Consider the following 22,894-nt stretch of genomic DNA (forward strand, 5'->3'; position numbering starts at 1 on the left):
CTTTTCCTATTCCCGAGTCAGTAAAGCAAGAACTTACATGGAGGACCATAGTATCTACTTACCTGAATATCTTATCCTCCAGCAATTCTTCTATCTTGTCAAAGACGAGATCCGACCATTCCAAACGTATCCCTCTCTCCTGTCAGTGTTACAGGTGAGAGAGGGTTGTCCCCGAGCCCATTGGCTACGGGGCCCACAGACAGGAGAGAGGAAAGTACAACGATAATAAATCATGTTGGAAATCAAGCCCAACCAAGTGCCAATTGGGAGTTTGGTACGGAGCCGGATCTAGTGAGAAGGAAGAAGAGAATGACAAAAGAAAGGAGAAAAGGAAGAAGTGAGGAGGACGAATACGGAAAGTAGAGTTGTAAGTTCCAAAAAGGAAAGAGCAGGGTTCTGCCACAAAATCCCTTGATTTGGTAAGTAGGGAATTTCAAAGAAGATTCTCTTGATTTCTATATAGATATTCCCACTTGATGTAAACCCTGGGCTTCTTTAATCTAATAATGACTCACACCTCCGCTTGGAAAGCTGCATCGTCCGGACGTAGTGACTGGTAACCCTCGAAGAAAATCACAATCATCAGGTAGATGTTCGATATGGCGCTATCCTTTTCACTAATTCATTCATCCACTTGGTCAGTAATTCGGTCGTCAGGGAATACAGCCCTTGAAGTGACTAGGTATATATTCATCTTCCCATAATGGGCAAAGTCTTCTCATCACTGTCTACCAAGGAAGATTGGAACCGGCTTCTACTCAGGTAATAAACATGCCTGAACCATATCAGTGACATCCTAACCAAACCCCAGATGCCATCTTTATTCTAGCCGATTCTTTCTCTCCTCTCTCATCCAATATCTATTTCCCCATCGTGAACACCATTCCTAGGATCTGAGGGTGAATGTGTCTCTAGTAGGCCTAATCATCACCATCTACATAAGTTCAAAGAATAAACTCTCTCCAATATCTTCCCTAATATCTACACACCTTACCTTCACTATCAGGGCTATGCGGGTCTTCTTGGTCGTCACCACTCAGCGCGGTAGTGCTTCTCCTGCCCTTGATCTGGGCTGAATGGAAGTGAGAGACGAGACTGGGATATAAAATCTTGCTGATCAATATTTAAGAGATTTATAGACAGTAGGTTTACAAGGATAGGACTACTAGAAATAGACTATAAGAAACAGTCTCCAAGGACTAGGTAGGTACTAATTTAGATTGCTCAACCAAATGACGATTCCTACCAGAAGAATACATGGCCGAAAGATCCCAGAATATCGTACAGATGAAGTGAAACACGATCGATCAAGAGTCATATCAAAAAGCAAATGCAATCCAGCAAAGGAAATCCATATCCCATCCATATACATCCACCAGCTATCCAATCCTAAACCGGTCCTGTCTTGCCATGGACCAACGCCAGAATCAGATCGACGCCCTCCTGTCAATCATAGTAGACGATAACAAAGGAAATAACAAAGGAAAAAGGATAAGAGAAAAGAAAAACCACACTCCGCATTCAAACCAGATATGAAGATTGAAATAAATATACATGAAGATAAAAAAAAAAAAGTTCAACTCCTAAGCTGAAACATTGGCCGGAGGATAATGACCCGGAATTCGCAACTCCAGAGACGACAATCCACTGTTCTTGCTCTGCACCGGAGGACGCTTAGGAGCCCCGTTCGATACGGGCTCACTCTTGGCCGAGGAGACGTCGACACTGGAATCAACAGGCACGTGTTTCACGCCATCGCCATCCGCGGCTCTCTCTGACTTGGGAATCGAGGGCTCGGGTCCCTCGTCGATCGATGTGGTAACGGTATTGTACGTGTGATCTGTCACATTGGTCGTCGTGGGTGCCGTCGATGCACTCTCGCCACGATTCCGCTGTCGCACCACGGATGAATCCAGCGAGCCTCGCGAGCCTAAACTGGAAACGAGGAATGTATGCGTGTCGTCTTTGCCTCCATCGTACCTCTCTGTCTCTCGAGGTTCGGATGAGGCGTAGGCTTGTCGCACCTGTTGCTGTCTCTGGAAGCCCGCTGCGTCGGCAGGGTGCATCCAGCCACCGTAGGAACTGTCGTGTCGTGCGAAGAGAGTCCCCCGTGACAGTCCGTCATTCGATGTCGCGGGTTGGGTTGCTTCTACAGCTCCCAACCCTGGATCGGATAGAGGACGCCCGGCGGCGTTCAAGGGAAGTCCACCGTCGTGGAAGGATCCGGCGACGGCCAACAGGTCTCTTTCACCGGAACTTTCTCCGCTCGAGGGAGACAGTGGGGCGTGTAAATGGCGGTCTATCTGCACATCGCTGGGGAAACGGCCTCCCGGCTCCCGGGGTTGAGACGTCGGTCGTCCCTGATGTAAGACAGCCGATTCTGCAGAGTACGGGGTTCGGTCGGCTTCGTCTTCATCCATCACTCCGTCAATGCTAGTCCGATAGCTATTGCCACTCACGGTTCGTACGTGCCGTCTCACAAACGCATTCCGAGCCTCGCCGGTCTTGGAGATCAGACTCTCGATATCCTCGTACCATGCCATCATGGTCTCGTGAGACTCCGCGCGGAATACCCACGAGTGACCCCGATGCATAGTGCCCGTCTGCCGTCCCTTCAACATGAATTTATGCGAGGTCGAGTCAGGTTGCGAGTGCGTGCCCAGCTTCTGCTCCGGAAGGTACAAGGACATTACAGGGGTCTGCCACGCCACGCGATCCGCCGACTTGAATTCATGAAGATGGGTCGGTGACAACACGTACCAGCCCGGTTGATAGCTCTTCAGGTACTTGCTCTTCCGCTCGAGCATCCCCGATCGAACTTCTGCGGCAGCAGGATGGTCTTTGCCCGGGTACGTGATGTTCTCCACATCGCGAAGAGGGACTCGCGGATCGACTAGTTCATCGGTATTGGCAATGAATGAGTTCCATTCGTGATCGCGAGGCATCGAAATCGGACCCGTGCGCAGCTTGTTCACAGCATCGTACGTCTCATCCGCTTCCCGCTTGAGAATGCTGGCATATGCGTTGTAGGCCTTCTGAATTTCACTGACTACAATGGACTCTAACTCTCGGCCTGAACTTTCCAAGTTCAAAAACGCCTGGAGACCCAACCCACGCGTTAGCTCACATCCCGCAATGGGTGTATCAAAAGGGAGGGAATCGTACTCGGTGCAGATAATTCTCTTCCTCAATCTGCTTCTCAATCTGCTTATCGACGCTCAGGCGGACGATGAATGGATCTCCCTTGCCCGACGTGGCTGATGGGTCGGTATCGACCAACCCTAGTGATTCGTGCAGGTGCCGTACAGTCTTACGGGTGGCCTCGACCTCCTTGTCCATGGAGTTCCGAAAATCCCCGGAGAGGGTCCGGATTTCTTTGGTCTTCTTTTGCAGGTCACCTCGGAGACCAATCAACTGGTTGACAACCTCGTTTTCCACCTCTGCAGCTTTGTTCGCTTCCAAATGTCCTTGGCGGTAGAAATTTCGCAAGACCTCGGTCGCATCCCCCAGACCTCCGGATTTCAGGAACGTGGGAGGCATTGCGGTGTTGTTCACGACGTTCGACGCGGATAGAAATATTTTTGCTCTGGTCTCGTAGGATCTCTGGACTTCCCGGAAAAAGACGATGAGATCCTTGAGGATCTTGCGCCAAGCTGTTGCACATCAGCCAACCGCGCAAAAAAGGTACGTAGCAAAGGACTCACCCTGAAAGCGATTCGCCAGGACTTCAGTTGGCGTCCCATCTGTAGGGATGGGGATATAGAAGGCGCTGTTCTGATCATCCGCGCCGTCGACACCATATTTCTCTTTATCCCCCAGAACTAGACTGCGCACACTGCCTGCGCGCAAACTTCTCTTGCTCCCACTACGACGCATACTACCTCTTTTGCTGAGCGACGACTTCTTTTTCAGGGTACCGGATCGAGTGGGGGTCACGGAACGACTGGACATTTGCGACGAGGAACGCTGCATGCCTGCCGAGGATGGACCATCGAGAACAATCGAGCCGCGCTGACTGGGAGCATCGAAATCTTCATGGAAGCGACCGTTGCGGGCAAGTGAGGAGGGTTCTCCGACGGCCATGTGAGCAGCGTTGTAACCGGATGTGCTGGCGACGAACGAATTTGGCCGGGAGCCCGATCGCGTGCCGTAAACTCGACTGGACATGACGGGGTCGGAGGGCTGCATTGTGGCACCGTATGCATCCTGCACGGGCGTTTGCGACCGGACAAGGGTGGCCATAGTTGGAAAGAGGAGGAGAGAGGCAAAAGAGAGGAAAGGGGTGAGACAACAAAGTACGTGGTACCAGACGAGGCAGCAGAGAAGAATCGGACAGCGCAGTCCCAGTCCTGTGATCGAGAATCAATCCAACCGAGGGCTGAGATAAGGCTATATAAGCGGCGGTGCTCTTCTCTTGGGGATGCGATGGAGATAGAGGAAAAAAAGTATAATAGGAAGATAGGGGAGGGGGGAGAGGGGAGGGAGTGAATTCACCTCCCAAATATTACGAATTGGAATTAATTAAAAAAAAAAAAGAAAGAAAGAAAGAAAGAAAAAGAAAAAGGAGACGGAGAGCATCCAAGATGAGCCCGAAATGGCGTCTCTCCTGGCTGGGGTTGGTTACCAAGCGACCGATGATTCTGGTAAAGTGGTGTGGCAGGAGGTCTGGAGCAAACTGTTTTGCGGGGGCAAAACCCAGCAGTCTTCCTCCTAACAGACTTAATAAGAATCACTAAGAAAATAGTCACCAGAGTAACACAATCTGAGTCGTTAAAAAGGTGCAGTCGTCGCGGCCTATAGTTGATACTAGACCAGGTCCCACTCGGTCTAGGAGGCGCTATAGGAGTAGAATAGATTATAGAATAGGGGAAGAAATCAGTCAATCGGGATCGATAGACCCATCGAAAAGAATGTCTTTTCTTCTTTTCTTGCCTTTTTTTACTGTTCTTTTTTCTTTCTTTTACTTCGGAATAGACCCGATCGACGGCAGGTATAAGAGCAAAATTCAATGAGGGGTACTTGGGCGTAATCTCTTGGACGGTTCCGGATGACGTCTACGCCGAGCAACCGGCCAAACAATGCGACGTTATGACGACCCAATGCCGTCTCTATTGCTTGATAACAACTACGGTACGGAATCCTCAGAGCCTGATAGGAGCGGAGCTGGAGAGCGAAAGTGAACTCTGAATGAGGTTCTCCGGAATACGTAATGTTTAGTGATACGGGATCAGGATGGACTAGATACCTTCCTAGTACTCCAGAGATTAGGTTGGATGTTTATATTAAGTAACATAGCTACTGTACTGTGTATAGTTATACAAATGACTGTGTAATCTACAGAAAATCCTTATTTGTCTTGTTCTGAATCCTTACAACTAAGACCTGCTAGGAATGCCTCCTGTTGCCTACCATCAGGACTGAGCCACAATGAAGTAATTGAAGTAAATGGGTTCCTCATTCTTGCCAAGGAATACTGCGGATTTGCTATTAGTGCCTAAAACCGGCATCCACGGTATCTGCCAGTAGCAATGAAAGTACCCCCTCCCCTTTTCGGTCAATGGCGTGGCTGGAAAGAAAGTTGTGGCTGAGCCCCGCTGGGCCCAGCAACCAATCACCACCCGGTATAGTCCGCCGCAATGAAACGGCGACATCATCGTCGCTCATTCTATCGTTCTACACAGCTTCCATCGAGTCCTCCCCACCCCCTTTTCAGTTGTGGCAAACCCCTGAGCTCTTCTGAATCTGGAGGAATACTCCGTACACAGTGCGGAGGCAAAAAAGGAGATTTCCGATGGACAATCCCACAGTCTTTGCTCTTCCCCCTTTCGGGAAAGGCGGAGGTAGCAACTTAACCTCCCTGTGAATTCCTGTTGACCTTCGATGTCATGCACGGTTCATCATCTCTGTCAATCTCTTCATGGTTTCTATGATGAAATACACAGTAAAGATCAGGATATACGGAGTACTCTATAATAAATAGAAACATCACTAATCAAGGATTCAATTCCCTGCGTACGCCAGAGCTCCAGCATCAAGGGTTCAGGGTGCGCTTCGAAGGGACACGACCCTTTCACCTCGATATTTGCCTCGGGGAAGAGTCTCACTTAAACGGGTCGATCCCGAAACTCAAGATGGTTACAAGCCTTAGTCTCTTGCATTGTGAATCATGTAGATGTCTAGCCATTAACTCCAACTCGCGCGTGGTATCAGCGTTGAATACCACGCCTCCCAGATCGACATTGAAGATTGTCAGGGCCCGATCGATAGGCCATAGAAAATAAAAAAAAAAATAGCCTGTCAGTCAATTCAATGCTATAGTTTCTTGTTTCCTTGCCTTCATTGTCTCCTGGACCCCGAGGTTTATACTTCCAAATTGTTGATTTGATAAGCTAGCTCTGTGATTGGTCCATTTTCTCCTACCATCTGGTGAAGGTTCATGCGTGGCTATGGAGTGCTTTCACCATGTTGTTTTACATTCCCTGTACGTAGCTTATTTGATATTTACTATGACAGGGGAAAACAAAAGTGCTATCCCCTATAACTCTCAGCTTGCAGATTGACACTATCATATGACCTGTAGCTTCAGTCACTGGTTTGAGCTATCCCTCGTAGAGAGTTGGATAACAATCAATCCTTACCAATGCAGGATATATTGCAATGGCAATCTCCAGTTCACAAAATAGAGGGGCAGGTCGCAAACAAATTTGATGGCAGGATATAAAAGAAGAGGGAAAAAGAGAAAATTTCATTGTAGAAGGTGCCAAAATGCTAGCTAAAAGCTGTCGACATGTAGTGGTAATTTTACACAAGGAGACTGGGAATCGGTAGACAGGACAAGGAACATCGAACCGGATCATCTTCATGATGCGGGAACTGCAGATGTGGGAACGTCAATACCATATGCCTCCTTGATCCTCTCTCGTCGTCTCTCGGCATATCCAGGGCCGTAAATGCCTGCAGAGACCAGGTTAGTATGGTTAGCGCTCCAATGGCAAACGTCCAATGAGCCTACCTCGTCCTTCACCCAGCTCGGCGAGCGTCTCTTCCCCTGGAGTTCGGTATGCTTTCCTCAGCTGTTGCCGACGCTCAAACTCATCAACAGTAACGTCCCTCTTGTTACCCCACAACGAGCCACCCGTGAATTCGAAAGCGCCCATAGCGGCTGCCAGAGCGGCACCATAGCCTAGAAGGGCGGGGAAAGTCCGGGCTGTACCGCAGTCAGATCAATTGCCTGACAACCACATTCAAACCCGAGAAAATTAAGATCACATACCTCGGAGACCCAGGATAGCACCAGAGAAGAAGCCTCCCAGAGCGACGTTCCAGTGGTCGTCCTTCTCCCGCAAGTTGGCCGAGGCATTCTTCACGAACTCATAGGTACCACCCATTGCCGCTGGACAACAATGTCAGTAAACGCGATATGCACAATTCAAGGATTCCATTGCATTCATACCGAAAACACCGATGGTGCCGCCGCTCCTCACGAACACACCCCAGGGTCCAACATTCTTCCTGACGAGGGTATTCTGAACTGCGGAAGCGAAAAGACCCACGCTACCAGTGAGCATGGTAGTCTTCAATGCCGCCTGGATCGTATCCTTGGGGTGGTAGGTATGCTCCTCAGTGTGGGTAGCCATGGTGGCGGATGGAGTGGGAGTGGTCTGTTGCTTGCAGTGGTCCGGCTGGCTATGATGGGATTTTGGAAGTCGCACTTTCTGCCGTGCGCCACCGCTTGCCGGGGGCTCTGATGCAGCTTCCTGGCGGGTTGGATGGTGGTAGATGATCCCTTCTCCAAAGCCCTTTCCCTGTGACAGGAGGGGTTTTAATTGTCCCAGTGGTTTGTCTACAACTGGCCTTCTTCCGGTGATTCAACATTTCCGCGAATTTTCTCTTGTCACTCTGCCACAATCAGCAGTTGGGTGTTGGTGATCTAATTCCCTAGCTTGCCGCTGCCTGGCTCCCCGCTGTTCTATTTGCCGGTCCATTCTCTAGGCATATTTGAATATTGAATAATTCCAGGACCTGAGGTGGTCCATCGTTACGGATTTATCTCTGTCAAATTCTGTGACGGCGCATTAGAGTGCATGGGAAAGTGTTTGCTTTGTCTTTGGACCCTGGCGCCTGATCCTCCGGTTACCTTGTAAGCTCCTAAGAGCCTACTCATGTCGTCCTTCCAGAGGTCAGGTACGTACACACCAGTCCTCCCATCATCAGGGAAGCTATATGCACGTGATACTGACTGGGTTGCTATAACTCCGCAGGCAAGACTGCCCCGCGTCTTGTACAAGATATCCTTGACTATGACTTCTTCAATCCTCCAAGTACAGGCCGCAACCTTCTCTCCGACGTCCCACCGGTTTTCACTGAACGATATAGTGGGCCACCCGAGTATATTTCACCATCAGCATGTCGCCATGGCTACGTGACCAAGCCGGGTCAAAGCTTTTTGCAACAGGGAGCCGGATCCCCGCCAACAGTGTCCGCCATGTGCTTGAAGTGTCGTTGTCACCTACAGGTTGTTGTGAGCCGTACATCTGCTCTCGGTACTTCCGGCCAGGGTCTTGCAGATCATCTCCATCATTTGATATATAAATCAGGGAAGCACAGAGGTGGGACATCTCCCGAAGAGATTACTCCAAAAGGGCAGATAGTAGAGACCTACCACTATGAGTGTTCCTATCTCAGCTGTTCCACCGGCATACTTGTCCGAGTCGCTTCTCCTGTGCTCAACCAGGACAGTGTGCGACTGTTGACCGACCCGGAGTTACTGCGAGAGCGCGCGGAAGAGGCGATAGCAAGCTATCCTGATCGTTTAGAAGGCGTTGCCTTACCCCTGCCAATCAATGTTCTGTTGAACTTGCGTGCATACCTCTATAACGCCCTCAATAATGGCCAGCATAGCAAGTCGATATCGGCAGTCAACAAGAGATTTATGACTTGTTTCGGTGTTGAAGGAATGCCTTGTAAAGATCTGCTTGAATTCCTGGAGTTTTCAGTTAAGGTGTGTCCTTCAAATTTTGTGCGTGTGACGACCACTGATGCCTTGGACCAGAACGAAGGGTTCTGGGAACCTCCGCGACCCAGTCCTTGGACAGAATTTCCCTACCGTGATCAGCTGAAAATTTTCCTCGATGACACGATTCACGAACTTACTGCACTTATAGAACAGAGACCACTGGAGGAGAAGAAAGCTCAGCAAATAGAATTCAAGTTCAATCCTGCTTCAAATGACCTGCTTTCAGCTCTTGGGGCTCTTGACTGTAAGTGTATCCTGATATCATTTTCCCGCGCCCACAACTAAATATACTCTCTAGACCCAAAAGCTTTGCGGTCGAACGAATTCCAGATGGCACCTGAACCGTTTGTGTAGCCCCATGACAGCTGTCGCCGAGAATGAGTGCTGATGCGTGACCTAGGTACTATGACGATTTGGGTGCTGTTGAGGACATGTCATCATCCTTAATCATAGACGCCTTCAACCGGCAAGTATCGGTAGACCCAGCAAGATCGTCTATTTATTTGGAGTGCCTCAAGTCGATAGGAAACCTCCGAGGGGGAGAGGATGGTGATCTTATCGAGCAGGCGGTCCAGGTAGCCTACGCAGAAGGCAAATACACGAACGAAGACGTCGTTAATGCCTACAGGTATTTTGGGCTGAGCCACGACGATACACGTCTTACCGAAGACAGCATAATCGGAAAGTTCTATGCCTATCTAAGCTCAACTAACCAGGAGCATGAGACCCGTCAACAGCTTTGGAGGATTGGAAATAGTAGAAGGAGTGAGCGAATCAAATCGGCGGCCGAGGATAGTAAGTTTGCTTTGCAACGCCTCTTTCTGAGGATTACATTCCGGTGGTGTATAAGCGACTAATGGAAGAGATAAGGGGTGTCGACCGTAGAACAAGCTCAAGTCTTTCTCGGCGTCGGCGATGATACAAGCGACGACTTTATTATGGCAATGTATACTGCTAAGGTACCCGGTTTCCGGATAAGATCCAGTCTCGAAGTATGGGTGCTGATATGCGATCTAGGTCAACGATAGCCCATCGACCCGAGATCCCGCGCGACGAGCTGTTGAACTTATAGCCGAAGCGCGAAAGTCAAGTGCATTGAAACACTTTCTCAAAACTGGCGAAATGACGGCGGGTGAGATGGATATCGGAGATGCCTATCGTCTTCTGCAGATACCCGATCGCACCGTAGATGAAGACGCAATCATGGCAGCCTACACCATATGTGTGGATGAAGCCCCGGCACAGATCGATACCTACAACCAGGCATTGCAGATCATTGCAAAGGAAATGAACAACCCTCTATTGAGCAATGCAATATCTTGTTCGGCCGTGAGGTCAGACCGGGATATGTCCGAATGGCCGGTAGGCCTAAGAAATATCGGTAACACCTGCTATCTTAATAGCCTGCTACAGTTCTATTTCTCTGTGCGTCCATTCCGCGAGATGGTTCTAAACTTCGACGATTTCAAGATGGCCGTTGACGATGAGAGCTTGAACAAAAAACAAGTGGGATCCCGCAAAGTCGCCCAAAAAGAGGTTGAGCGATCTCAAGAGTGTAAGTGGTAGATGCTTAGTGTGCAACAAGCGGAAGACTGACAATTGCTTTATCCTCAGTCTTGAGGGAGCTGCGGGCCTTGTTCCACGACATGATTACTTCTCCGGATCTCGACGTTCCTCCTGAAACGAAGTTAGCAAAACTAACCTTGTTTAGCCCTTCCAGCGAAGCCGCCATACGTCGTCGCTCAACAAAATCTGTAAACCGGCCCGTCGGTCTCGGTGAAATTAACGGTCTGGCGATCATGGGCCCTCTTGGTCCGCCGCAGTCGACTTCAGACGGTGAGGTCAAAGACTTGATGGCCATTGATACGGACACCACCCAACGCTCAGCAACAAGCGATCTTGACAGCGAGGCCACTCTCGTTGAGGGCGCCAAGAATGACGCCCCCGTTGCTCCGAGCGAGGACAAGGAAAATGAGCCACCACTTGCCGATGCAGTGATGACGGACGCCCAGGGTGGATCTGTCCCCGAACCACTTGAGCATAGTCGCCCCAACCACACAGCCTCCACAAAGCAAGCCCCATCACCTGCTAAACCCCCACCTGTGCCTCCTCGACCTACCCCCCAAGGTGATCCACAAAGGCAGCAAGAACTAGACGAAGTCGCGATAGGAGCACAGCAAGATGTAACGGAAGTAATCAACAACTTACTTTTCCAAAGCCAATGTGCTATTCGGCCAAGCTCGATCGCTGCAGATGGGGAGCAGATTGATCGAGTCAAGGAGTGAGTCCTCCTCTACTTTGACGCCCCGGATTTGAACTGATCTGTTTTCTCAAATAGTTTGTTCTACGGAAAAGCCAAGTCTTATATCCTGTCGAAGGAAGGCACGCGGTCCAAGGAAGAGTGGTGGTGTGATATCAAGGTCGACGTTGCAACTGGGCCTCGCGATATTTACACAGCCATTGATGGTGCCTTTGACGTCCAGAAGGTTCATGTCGGCAACTCTGTGGCAGAACAATTCGGTGCCATAAGCAAGCTACCACCTGTGCTTCAGATCCAAGTTCAGCGGGTGCAGTTTGACCCTGTGACGAAGAGCCAGTTCAAATCAACGCATCACTTAGAACTGAAAGAAACTATCTACCTCGATCGCTATATGGACACACAACAGCCAGAAATCTTGAATAGGCGGCGCCAGTGCTGGGAATGGAAGGACAAGTTGAGGATGCTTGAAGCTCGTCGGACGGAATTGTTACAACCTCCTGTATGAATCCAAACCCCAAACACCCTTGCTTGAATATGGGAGGGATGGGAGTTACTAATATTGGGCACAGAAAGTGCGCAACCTAGACATATCGGCATTGATGGATGGCGCCCACGATGTGCTTGAGGATTTGAATTCCTTGAAGGAGAATCTCGACACTGCGGAGGCTTCTATCGATATCCACCCAGAGTTGGTCCGTGGACTTGGCCAACTATCCGAGATAGCGAGATCTGAGCTGAACAGTGAGTGCTTTATTACAGAAAAAGAAAAAAAAAAAAAAAGTAGTGTGGCCAAATGCGCTGACATATTTCAGGTATCGACCAAGAGATTAAAAATACACAAACCATGATCTCCAGTCAGTTTGCTGACTACAGGTTTCTGCCTTATCGCATCTACGCCGTCTTCGTGCACCGTGGGAGCGTAGAGGTCGGCCATTACTACATCTACATTCGCGACTTCGAGCGAAATATCTGGCGCAAGTACAATGACAGCTACGTGACCGAGGTGCATGACCTGGATGAGATCTTCTCTAACCCGGGCGGCAAGGATCCGCCCACACCTTACTTCGTTGTATATGTCAACGACGACAAAAAGGACCGTCTCGTCAATCCGTTGCGCCGACAGGTGGCCCAGAACACTTCCCTGCCTCATACGCTGACGGAAGGGACCACTGCACCGGCAGGAACAGAAGATGCGGACGTGAAGCCCCCAACATATGATGAGGCATGTGCCGACAAGGGTGCATCAGGTATGGGAGATCAACTCCATGTAGAAAATCAAGAGACGAACGGCGGCAAGGCAGCCAAACAATGGGCGTCAAGCAGAGAAACTAACTCCAAGGACGTGCATTGGTAGGCTCCGAGACGAACCTGTCGGCCGGAGTTGTGGCACGAAATCCGTTGAAACGTATGAGAATAAAGGCCCGGAAGATGCCAGTTGGTGTCCGTAATCAATTGACGTGATTTAAAGCCGATAGATGCATCTGCAATACCCGTTTACGATGGATATGATGAACCAGCGAGGGAATCAGCGACCTGTTATTTCTTTGTGGCTATTTGAGGGTGTTACGATATTGTTTCCCTGTGCATGGTAGAGGGTTCTGTTTTCTCTCTCTCTTTTTTTTTGTTTCTCCCTCCTTCCATAGGCATATTTTCCCTGTACATAGTGGACGAAACGATTGAGTTGAGTGTCAGCGCGAAACTTCGTGTTTACTGGGTGCTGAGTCAGCAGAAGACCCGAGGGCGGGCCGCGGATCGGCACCAGAAGCGCCACTTTGTCTGTCGGCTGGCGACGGCAATTTTTCATGCATATATCCGTCAAGATGGAGGGATGAGAGTGATTGTAAAAACAAGCCATATCAGTATCTCGTTTCTAAAGAATAGCCCAGGCAAGCAATGTAGGATAAATTCTAGGTCCATTGTGGCTCGAATCTGTGGAGAAGTCCGCAGCCATTGCCTGACTACCTAAGGCCCAGCTGTTTTCCAAGATGCGGGGCTGTTCCGGGGAAGGCGGGTGTCTTTCCGCATCTCCGCAGCTGCCCGCCGCGCGCCTAGTTATATGTATCCATCTGCATCTGCACTCCACGCTGGCAATTTGCCCTCTTCACCCGCCATCGGAAGGTCAGCTTTGCTTTGTTTCTAGTAAGACCGATAGTGGCTGTAGCTCTTGCCAACATACCCTGTTTGCTTCGAATCACCATGCCTTCACAGGTGGCCACTTGTCTGCGCCTGGCGCGACAGTTCTCTACCAAACCCGCCAAGGTACCGAACCCCCCCTGTCCCATGCCTTCTGACCTAGAGGTGCCTCAAATACTGACATCATGGCGGAACTTCTAGCACCAACGGTTTCTGGCACGGGCTTTCTCCAGCAGCGTCCTGCGGCCGGAAATCAACAAGGTTGTTTCTTCGGCGGACCTTGCCATCAAGGACATGAAGTCCAACTCCACACTGTTGGCAGGTGGCTTCGGACTCTCGGGGGTTCCGGATACGCTGATCAAAGCGGTGCAAGCTAATCCATCGATTACGGGATTGACGGTCGTCAGTAACAATGCTGGGGTTGATGGAGCCGGTTTGGGTCTTCTTCTTCAGACGCGACAGATCAAGAAGATGGTTGCGAGCTACGTGGGCGAGAATAAGACCTTCGAGCGCATGTACTTGACTGGCGAGATCGAACTGGAGTTGACGCCTCAAGGCACCTTGGCGGAACGTTGCCGGTCCGGCGGTGCAGGCATCCCGGCCTTCTACACCCCAGCTGCCTCCGGAACGGTGGTGCAGACGGGTGAGCTGCCCCTAAAGCACAATGCCGACGGTACGGTTGCGCAGTACAGCCAGCCTCGTGACGTCAAAGTCTTTGATAACAAGAGCTACGTGATGGAGGAGGCAATCAAGGGAGACTATGCCTTCGTCAAGGCCTACAAGGCCGACAAACTCGGGAATTGCCAGTTCCGCTACGCCGCCGCCAACTTCAACGGGGCCATGGGGCGCAACGCGAAGATGACCATTGTAGAGGCGGAGCACATCGTGGAGCCCGGCGAGATTGAGCCGGCGGCCATCCATCTGCCAGGGATCTACGTCAAGCGCGTCATCCAAAGCTCTGAGCCCAAGAACATTGAGAAGTACACCTTTGCCAAAGATGAGGGCGAGGATACCGCTGCCCTGGGCAAGGGGGACACCGCCGCCAAGCGGGAGCGGATTGTCCGGCGCGCCGCGAAGGAGTTCAAGAACGGCATGTACGCGAATTTGGGCATTGGGATGCCAATGCTGGCTCCCAATTTTGTGGATCCTTCAGTGGAGGTGATGCTACAGTCCGAGAATGGCATCCTGGGTCTGGGCCCCTATCCCAAGAAGGGCCAGGAGGACCCGGATCTCATCAACGCCGGCAAAGAGACCGTCACTCTGTCTCCGGGGGCTGCTTGCTTTGGTAGCGAGGAATCCTTCGGGATGATCCGTTCCGGAAGGATTGACCTGACGATCCTCGGGGCCATGCAGGTCAGTGCCCGCGGCGACCTGGCCAACTGGATGCTTCCTGGTAAGATCAAGGGATTCGGCGGTGCCATGGACCTAGTCTCCAACCCGTCGGCGACCAAGGTGGTGGTGACGATGGAACATACCGACAAGAAGGGTAACCCCAAGATTGTCAAGCAGTGCGAGTTCCCCCTGACCGGTAGGGCCTGTGTCAGTCGTATCATCACTGAACTCTGCGTGTTCGATGTCGACTTTGCCCAGGGGTTGACTCTGGTCGAGCTGGCTGATGGAGTCACGGTGGATGAGGTTCGCAGCAAGACGGAGGCTTCGTTCAAAGTGGCAGATGATGTGAAGCCCATGTTGTGATGGAATTTTTTTCCTTTCCTTTTTTCTTTTCTTTTATATCTTTCATGCATGGTGGCTGGTTTGAACTATTATAGGATGGAGCAAAAACAGGACGACATCCAATTGTATATACCTTTTAGGAGTCTTTTTTTTGCGCGCTGTTATTTATTGATTATCATGATGCACAGTTCTATGAACACTATAGAGAGATAGGTATCTTTTGCTCTCCTTTGTTCGTCACTATATATACACATACATATCGATCCACATATCGATCTCATCATCCCAAAGCATTATAATAATACAGAGAACGAAAGAAAAAGAATTCATCCTGTTATTTGAACCGGAATAGACCCTTTAACCTCTTCCCTAACCGACCCGTCCAGTCTCGCGACGGCGCCTCAGCAAACTCCCTAATGACATTATCATAGTGGTCGGGATTACTGGCGGGTCGTCGTAACTTCGGCGGTAATGGATACTGGCGGGCATAGCGATTCTCTAACAACGATGAAAGCGCATCTAACGAGGTCTCTGAGATCTCGCCGCCCTGCGATGCGGACTGCCGTTGCTGCCGGTTGTTGGGTGGGAGTTCAGAGGAAGGAGGAAGGCGAGATCGAAGGTAATTTTGGACGGAGACAGAGGCCGGGCGGACTGGATCGGAGGGCCAATGATTGAGAAGATGGGTAATGCGCGCCTGAATGGACTGGGGACGGAGATTCTAGGCCATTGTTAATTTGTTCCTGGTGTTTTGTCTTTGGTAATGGATAGCTGGGCGTACGGGAGGTTTGGTCATGATGAATGATGGATGGATGGATGGATAGGAGGAGAGAAGATGAACGTTTCTGGGTGGTACAGCAGGTGGAAAAAGAGAGATCACTTCCTAAGAATCCCCAAGAGCAAGGTGAGTGATTGATGCCAGACTCGATGAGGTCGAAAATCAAATTCACGATCCAATCACGGGGCCAGGTCACGGGATGAATGCCCCAGGCAGCAACACTGCCTTAACCTCTTTCTTACTCTCGCCCGGTCTCGCTCTCTGACACTCTACCACTCTCTTTCCATCCTTCCATCTCATCTTCCATTTGGCTCACCTTCCTCGGCTTCCCTTTCCCTGACATTCCTTTGCCCCGAGCCTTAATATCACTTGTGTGTTCTTGGTCGTGTCCTTTCTCTCATCTTCCGATCGCCGCCCCCTCGTTCCGCTCGTCATGAGCTCCCAGCGTTACCAACGGGTAAGAGTCACGCCATTTCAGAATCCTCGCATCTTGGGGTCACCTGGAGTTGGATTACTTATACAAAGCGATACAGGTGAACGCCCATGACGACGAGGAGGCGCCGCAGTCCCATTCATCGATCCCTCACCGATCCAGCTCCTTAACCCCCTCGTCTCCGCCCCCTTCATTTCACTCTCGTTCTTCGTCTCCCTCGTCTCGACATCTTCTCCGGGATGATCCTCACGGTAGCGATGCCGACCAGACCCTCGCCGCAGCTTTTGGCGATGAAAGCGACTCCGAAGCAGATGACGAACCCGATGACCGGCAGCGGCTAATGCGGGCCCAACCCGAGCCCCAATCAATGTCGGATAGCAACTCTGCCACGGGTGCATCCTCGTCGGGGACCAGTACCCAGCAACCGTCCCAGGAAAGGCAGCGGGCCTCTGGGATGCAAAGACGACAGACGATCTTGCCGTCGTTTAGTCCTTCCAGCTCCGGCCCCGGTCGCATGATCAGTTCCTCCAACGACGGCGTCTTTGCGAATTTGGCGGCCAAGCCGGAACGGGGGGAAAAGAATGAGGATATGCCTCCGGTACGACATGTCTCTTGTGTTATCGCGTGGATGTGAGAGAGATTGCTAACCGGGGGAAACGTATTTGTCAAATGTTTAGTCCTACGAGGAAGCCGCCGCCGATGCCACACCTCCTTACTGGGAGACGACCATTCTAGCGCCGGGGATTTCGTCCGACGAGGTTTTTGTCGATGGACTGCCGGTAGGATCGGTGTTTTCGTTTGTTTGGAATGCGATGATCTCGATGTCGTTCCAACTGGTAGGGTTCTTGTTGACATATCTTCTGCACACCACGCATGCGGCGAAGAATGGAAGTCGGGCAGGTCTAGGCCTCACACTGGTGCAGTACGGGTTCTACATGAAGGGCGGGAGTGAGTCGAGAGGGTCGGATGATAGCTCGGATCAGTATGTGACGCCTTCCGATCCCAATAACCACAACTTCGACCCGAGCTCGGTCAACGAAGGCGGCGATAGCGGCGGCGGCAGCGGCGGTATCAGCACGAGCGACTGGATCTCGTACGTCTTGATGATTGTAGGGTGGTTTATCCTGATCCGAGCCATTAGCGATTTCCTGCGAGCGCGCCGACACGAACAGCTCGTATTGCAGAGCCCGGACCGAGGCCTGGGGGTTCCGGTTGTTGCAGAAGGCGAGCGATCGGAGACCGTCGTCTAAGTTCTGTTATGTACCAGGCGCAATGGTATTATTCTATCTATAATTCATCATCGTCATCCCCACTTAATGTTGGAGCTTTGGAGCCGGAGCGTTTGTGGTTCATTGTGTATGTTTTGGTGCTGGTGATCATGCCCCTTTGGACCCGGGCATTTCCTTGCGTATTAATTTGCATGTTTTTTTGAGCTGTAGCTATTTAGGAGGAGTCCATTTGGGATTGCTTCTTATTTTTTATACTCTTTTGAGATACCAAATTTGAGCTGGTCTCGTTGGGCCGGATTTACCATCAGCTGGCGTGGCCTCCAGGCAACTGTGTTTTGCTCTCTTTCAGTTCTTGTACGCTTGCTGTCTCGTATTCTGTTCTCCTAGACTCGATCTGGATCTAGAAACTTTCTTTCTCTTTCGATCTATCTTTCTTTGCTGCTCAGCTCTTGGCCGATGTGTTTCTTCCTTCTTGGCATTATTTCCGCCACTTCACTACTTACTTTGTTGAGCTTGCTCCATCTTCCCTCTTTGTATCTCTCCCTCTCTCTTCCTTGTGTCTCCCTCCCTCCCTCTCTCTTTAGCTCCGTCCCCTTTCTGGGAAATGGCGGTGGATGAGGATTCCGGTGACGTTGCCCGTGGGCCTGTTGAGGCGCGGTCGCTGTCCTCCATCACCTCCATCGCCTCGCAACCTCCCACCTACCCTCGGAATCCCAGCCAGAAGAAACTCGACCCGCTGGTGCTCTATATCGTGCGAGTTCCCGGCAGTAAAGGTATACGCGGTTCCCTGTGCGATCCAGCACGATCTCCTGCTGATGTCCTTCTCTTACAGACGTCTTCCTGTCGCCCCTCAAACCCCCCACCAAGGCCAGCGTTTCCGCCGAGGCCATCAATGCCTCCCTCTACTACTTACATGTGGCCACCCCCGACGATGAGGTTTTACTCCAGGAATATGAGCAGGAACGTGAGGAACGTGCCCGGCTTCGACGCGAGGGCCTGGATGACGAAGAGGCTGATCTGCCCTCGGAATTCGCGCGACTGAACCATGTACGGCGAAAGCCGGTGCCAGGTGGTGGAGGTGCTCCTCCTCCTCCTGTTGCTGCTGCTTCCCCCCCTTCCGTGCCTCCAGCTCTGCCTGCTCGTTCCCTGGTGTCTTCGACCTCGCTTCAACCGCCTCCCATGCCGCCACGTCCACCTCTATCAGCGAGATCTTCGGTCGATTTCACCGGTGCAACGCCTCCGGATCGCCATAGCTTCCTCGGGAATCCCCCGGACGATCAGACGACCGCGCCATCGCGCCGACCGCTTCCTCCAGTGCCCCGAGACGAGAGTGCATTTGATGCCCCCGAGGACCGCGATCTGAAGAAGGGCAATCGGTGGAGTGCTCTCGGAGGCTACTTCTCGCGCGGCCCAGAGATCTGGAAAGAGAAATACGAAGCGCTCTCTACTGGGCGTCACAGCTTGGACTCCCGAGAGCCTCAGATGGGCCCGAATACGGCTCATGCGAGTTCCTCGTACACGCGCATGGGTTCCCCAGGACGCAGCCCCGGCCAATCTCCCACCAGAAACCCTCCTGAGAGCCGGCCACCTGATCAGCCGGGCTTTCATATCACGCTGATTCGCCGTGATCCTTCTCACGGCAGCCAGTGGAATGTGGCGACGATGTCGACGCCCCGGATGGACGGCGGTGCCATCGACATCGAGGTGTTCACGCCCGGATATAAGCGATTCGCTACGCAAAAGGAACCGTTCTCCTTGGCAAATCTCGGGATAAACCTCCCCGCGGAGGCGCTCAATTCCCTTTCGTTGTCGGGGATTGCGCCTCCACCGGCCGAGTCCGGCGAGAACGGTGACGCGCCGCCGCTACCACGCCGGTTCCATCGCAAGCTGTGCGTGTCCCGGCCGCAGGAAGAAGCCCGCGGGTCGTTGGACCTGGCCGGTTCCCGGCCCTCCCTCGACAGCCTGGGCCGACCTGGGAGCCAGGGCGCGGGGCACTCCAAGCTCAAGAGCGGCTATTACACCTTCCAGTCGCCGTGGAACGGGACCTGCACGTTCTCTAGCAGCGCCAACGGCCGCAGCCTGAAGTGCAAACACATGGTCTCCATGCCAGGCTTCTCTCCCCAGCCAGGCAACGACAACCCGGCCGTAACTGTCGCGGAAATCCGTTTCAACACACCTTTCCAGCCAAGCAATCTCCCCCATCAGCCCGGACCCTTGCACCTCTCCCCGTTCACCCTCAGCCAGATCGCCGGCTTCAAAGACCTCACGGGTGCCCTCGACAGTGGCCCCGAGGGGACGACCTCCTCACCTCACGTCAAGCGTAGCTCTCTGGCGCAAATCCTCGACGGCCTCTCGAATCGGCCGCGCTCGCGCTCCGCCGCCAGCACGCACTCGCTGCCACCACCCCCGTCCACGCCCCCGGGTGTCACGCATAAGTCCTCCCTCAGCAGCATCAGCAGCGCTGACATCGACGGTCCCTCCTCCAACAGCGAGGCGCAGACCCGCCCCCGTCCCCGTCCCCGTCTCCTCCCCAGTGAAGACCGGTTGGATTTCACTCTGGCGCGCGAAAACGCCGGCGGCGGCATGCGCGGCAAGAGCGCCAAACTCGGAAAACTTGTCATCGAAGACGAGGGTATCAAGATGTTGGATTTGGCGGTGGCCGCTTGTATGGCGGTATGGTGGCGCGGATATTATTACTGATAATAGACCTTTTTGTTTTTCTGATTATTTTTGTGATGCATTGCATTCTGTTTGGGAGTTTTATTTTATTTTTTTTTTTTTATATCTTTATCTGGCCTGCAACTGCACTGGCTTGTCGCCATTTCTATTTGTCCAACTGGAACTCTGTGGCCAGACCTGTCCTTTATATCTATGGATGAGCCTGGGATATCGGTGAATGATTGATGATTGATGATCTTTATGCCTTTTTTCTTTATTTCTACTTTTTTTCTTTTGTTTTATTTGTCTTCCAGAATTGCTAGGGCCATGAACAAGAGCAGCATTGATATACCAGTATTCATATATGGTTCAAACCAGGCAATGAGATGAATTCGCTGGGTTGAGCCAGATAGATAGATGAGCAGATAAAAATAGAACCAGGAAAGAGAATAATAGATAATGACTACATCCTAGCTTCCATTTCTCTCCTACGAGTACCAAACAAGGGACTAAAGAATAATAACAGACAGTTCACACCACACAAAATATATCAATTGTCTTATTTATGTGACATTCCCCGGGAAACGCCCGCGATTTCCAGCGCGAGGAAATGGGATATATTCAATCAAACAGCTAACCAACCAACGAATCTCAGGACCATGCACATACACATGCACCGTCATGCAAGCCCATCCCACTCCACACACGTACACAACCCATCAGGTTTTACCGGTGGACATCCATTCCGCCCTGCAACGACGATTCCAGATCATTGGGGTGGTTCCCGCCTGCGGCCAGCGCTTCCTGGGGCTTTGGTTCGTCTTGTTTCCAGACGCCCTGCTGGTTCTCCGGGATGGGAACATTGGTCTGCTGCGCGATCTGCTGCTGCTGGGCGGCGGCGGCCTGCGCCTGGGATTGCTGCCTCACGACGGAACGGAACCGCACCACCTCGTCATAGATCATGCGACGCATCTCATGGACGTCTTCGACGACTTCGAAGTGGAAGTCGAAGGTCGAGGGGCAGGTGGGCTCGTCCGACGCGTCGTGCCAAATATGCAGGTACGGGTGCTCCAGGGCCTCCTCGACCGAGATGCGGGACGTCGGGTCAAACGCCAGCATGCGGTCAAGCAGGTCGAGCGCATCCGGATTCGCGTTAGGGAACAGCCGCTGGAAGGGGATCTTGGGCATGAAGGGCAGGTTGCGCACATATTCTTGGGCTCGGGGAGAGCCGATGCGGCCCAGCGTCTCCTCATTGGGTGTGCCCAGGTAGTGCAGGATCTGGTTGAGCTGATCAACGTAGTCACGACCCTTGAAGAAAGGGCGTCCCCCGAGAAGCTCGGCCAGAATGCAGCCCACCGACCACACGTCGACTGGTTCGAAGGTTAGTCTAGATACCGGGAAAGTATACACTAGGAGATGGGAAGGAACCTACTGGCTTTGGTGTAGCTTTGGAAACTTAGCATAATCTCTGGAGCACGATACCATCGAGTAGCAACATATTCAGTCATATAACCGGCGTTCTCCTCGGGGTCGATCGAGAAGCCACGGGCCAGACCGAAATCACAGATTTTGAGCTCGCAGTCGGCGTTGACCAGGAGGTTACCGGGTTTCAAGTCACGGTGCAAGACATTGGCGGAGTGGATGTATTTAAGACCACACAGGATCTGGTAGATGAAGGACTGGAAATGGGCGTCGGTGAGAGGCTGTCCAGAACGGATGATGGCGGCCAGATCGCACTCCATCAGCTCTAGAGGAGGCGAGACAAAACGTCAGTCACAGGAACCAAAACATGGACGGTATCCTCACCTTCATAGAGATACGTCTCGTTGAAGTTATCTGGTCGTGGAATGTCCATATCATACAGACAAGTAATCTGCATCAACTCCGTCAGATGGTGACGAGGTGGGGGGAAGAGGACGAGGACGAACGTTGCGATGGCCTCTAAAGTGCTGGAGCAGTTTGATTTCTCTCAGGGCTCGCTTGGCCAGAATCTTCTTGCTGAAGACATTGGTAACCTTCTTGATTGCGACACCCTCGCCAGTCTGGACGTTTTGTGCCGCACTATCAGGCGGGGACAAGTTAGTTAGCCAGCCCACCCAGTCCACCGGGATCGAGATACGAACGTACCAGACAATGCCATAAGCACCCTGTCCCAACTCCTTGGTCACGTTATAGCGATCGTCGACAATGAAGTCTTGGTTGAAGACCTTGAAGATCTTCCGACCCTGTAAATCAGACATCTTCGCTATCCCACAGAGCGATCAGCCAGACTGGCGGCGGGGAGGAGGGGACGAGCGATGTAGATGAGATAAAAAAGGAAGGGGAGAAGAGGAGCAGATGATCTTCAGTCGAGCGCTTTGCTACGTTCTGGGAAGATGAGATGAATATTCTTTGTTGCTCCACAAATAAATAAGCGCCGGAAAAGGAGGAGAAGAAGCAGACGAAAGATTGGGAGGGAATCGATGGAAACCCGCGCTGCCCCGCAGTTGACAGCCTTCAATATGGATTCATTCCAGTCAGGCTGTTCTTTGTTGCTTTCTTCCTGACCTTCATTTGCCTCTCTTCTTTCTTTCGGTCTCTCTCTCTCTCTCTCTCTTTTTGTTTTTATTTTCATTTTCATTTTATTTTATTGCTTTTTTTTTGCCCTTTTTTTTTTCTCCCTTTGTTTGTTTTGCTGTGCTTTGTTTTGTTTTCATCATCCGATATATGGTTGCCT

The 22,894-nt window shown here is 51.7% G+C and overlaps 8 protein-coding genes across 8 annotated transcripts; 4 read left to right on the forward strand and 4 right to left on the reverse strand.

Annotated features, from left to right (window-relative positions):
* Nucleotides 1–1,583: 1,583 nt before the first annotated feature.
* On the reverse strand, nt 1,584–4,242 carry ATNIH1004_002488 (SLM1 family PH domain-containing protein; the record flags this gene model as incomplete). Its single annotated transcript, XM_033567177.1, has 3 exons — nt 1,584–3,098; nt 3,166–3,653; nt 3,705–4,242. The coding sequence occupies 3 exons, from the start codon at nt 4,240–4,242 to the stop codon at nt 1,584–1,586; spliced, it is 2,541 nt and encodes an 846-aa protein (XP_033429172.1).
* Nucleotides 4,243–6,859: 2,617 nt separating this feature from the next.
* Nucleotides 6,860–7,637, reverse strand: ATNIH1004_002489 (Tim17/Tim22/Tim23/Pmp24 family protein; the record flags this gene model as incomplete). Its single annotated transcript, XM_033567178.1, has 4 exons — nt 6,860–6,954; nt 7,013–7,207; nt 7,274–7,393; nt 7,454–7,637. 4 exons carry the CDS (start codon nt 7,635–7,637, stop codon nt 6,860–6,862), a joined length of 594 nt encoding a protein of 197 aa, XP_033429173.1.
* A 525-nt stretch (nt 7,638–8,162) lies between these two features.
* UBP2 (ubiquitin-specific protease UBP2) lies at nt 8,163–12,630 on the forward strand (the record flags this gene model as incomplete). Its single annotated transcript, XM_033567179.1, has 12 exons — nt 8,163–8,184; nt 8,262–9,001; nt 9,053–9,260; nt 9,315–9,360; nt 9,417–9,811; nt 9,887–9,975; nt 10,034–10,378; nt 10,430–10,571; nt 10,631–11,297; nt 11,355–11,775; nt 11,846–12,017; nt 12,089–12,630. The coding sequence occupies 12 exons, from the start codon at nt 8,163–8,165 to the stop codon at nt 12,628–12,630; spliced, it is 3,789 nt and encodes a 1,262-aa protein (XP_033429174.1).
* An 842-nt stretch (nt 12,631–13,472) lies between these two features.
* On the forward strand, nt 13,473–15,104 carry ATNIH1004_002491 (3-oxoacid CoA-transferase; the record flags this gene model as incomplete). The annotated part of the gene is made up of 2 exons (XM_033567180.1): nt 13,473–13,535; nt 13,611–15,104. The coding sequence occupies 2 exons, from the start codon at nt 13,473–13,475 to the stop codon at nt 15,102–15,104; spliced, it is 1,557 nt and encodes a 518-aa protein (XP_033429175.1).
* Nucleotides 15,105–15,417: 313 nt separating this feature from the next.
* ATNIH1004_002492 (ubiquinol-cytochrome c reductase complex assembly factor 2) lies at nt 15,418–15,876 on the reverse strand (the record flags this gene model as incomplete). The annotated part of the gene is made up of 2 exons (XM_033567181.1): nt 15,418–15,801; nt 15,862–15,876. 2 exons carry the CDS (start codon nt 15,874–15,876, stop codon nt 15,418–15,420), a joined length of 399 nt encoding a protein of 132 aa, XP_033429176.1.
* A 415-nt stretch (nt 15,877–16,291) lies between these two features.
* Nucleotides 16,292–17,541, forward strand: ATNIH1004_002493 (metal homeostatis BSD2 family protein; the record flags this gene model as incomplete). The annotated part of the gene is made up of 3 exons (XM_033567182.1): nt 16,292–16,315; nt 16,392–16,889; nt 16,969–17,541. 3 exons carry the CDS (start codon nt 16,292–16,294, stop codon nt 17,539–17,541), a joined length of 1,095 nt encoding a protein of 364 aa, XP_033429177.1.
* Nucleotides 17,542–18,124: 583 nt separating this feature from the next.
* Nucleotides 18,125–20,220, forward strand: ATNIH1004_002494 (uncharacterized protein; the record flags this gene model as incomplete). Its single annotated transcript, XM_033567183.1, has 2 exons — nt 18,125–18,293; nt 18,353–20,220. 2 exons carry the CDS (start codon nt 18,125–18,127, stop codon nt 20,218–20,220), a joined length of 2,037 nt encoding a protein of 678 aa, XP_033429178.1.
* A 684-nt stretch (nt 20,221–20,904) lies between these two features.
* mpkA (mitogen-activated serine/threonine-protein kinase SLT2) lies at nt 20,905–22,418 on the reverse strand (the record flags this gene model as incomplete). The annotated part of the gene is made up of 5 exons (XM_033567184.1): nt 20,905–21,548; nt 21,611–21,925; nt 21,985–22,051; nt 22,107–22,239; nt 22,306–22,418. 5 exons carry the CDS (start codon nt 22,416–22,418, stop codon nt 20,905–20,907), a joined length of 1,272 nt encoding a protein of 423 aa, XP_033429179.1.
* Nucleotides 22,419–22,894: the final 476 nt, after the last annotated feature.

Source organism: Aspergillus tanneri (assembly GCF_003426965.1).
Source record: "Aspergillus tanneri strain NIH1004 chromosome Unknown AapTan_1_pilon_pilon_pilon, whole genome shotgun sequence".
Classification (NCBI taxonomy): domain Eukaryota; kingdom Fungi; phylum Ascomycota; class Eurotiomycetes; order Eurotiales; family Aspergillaceae; genus Aspergillus; species Aspergillus tanneri.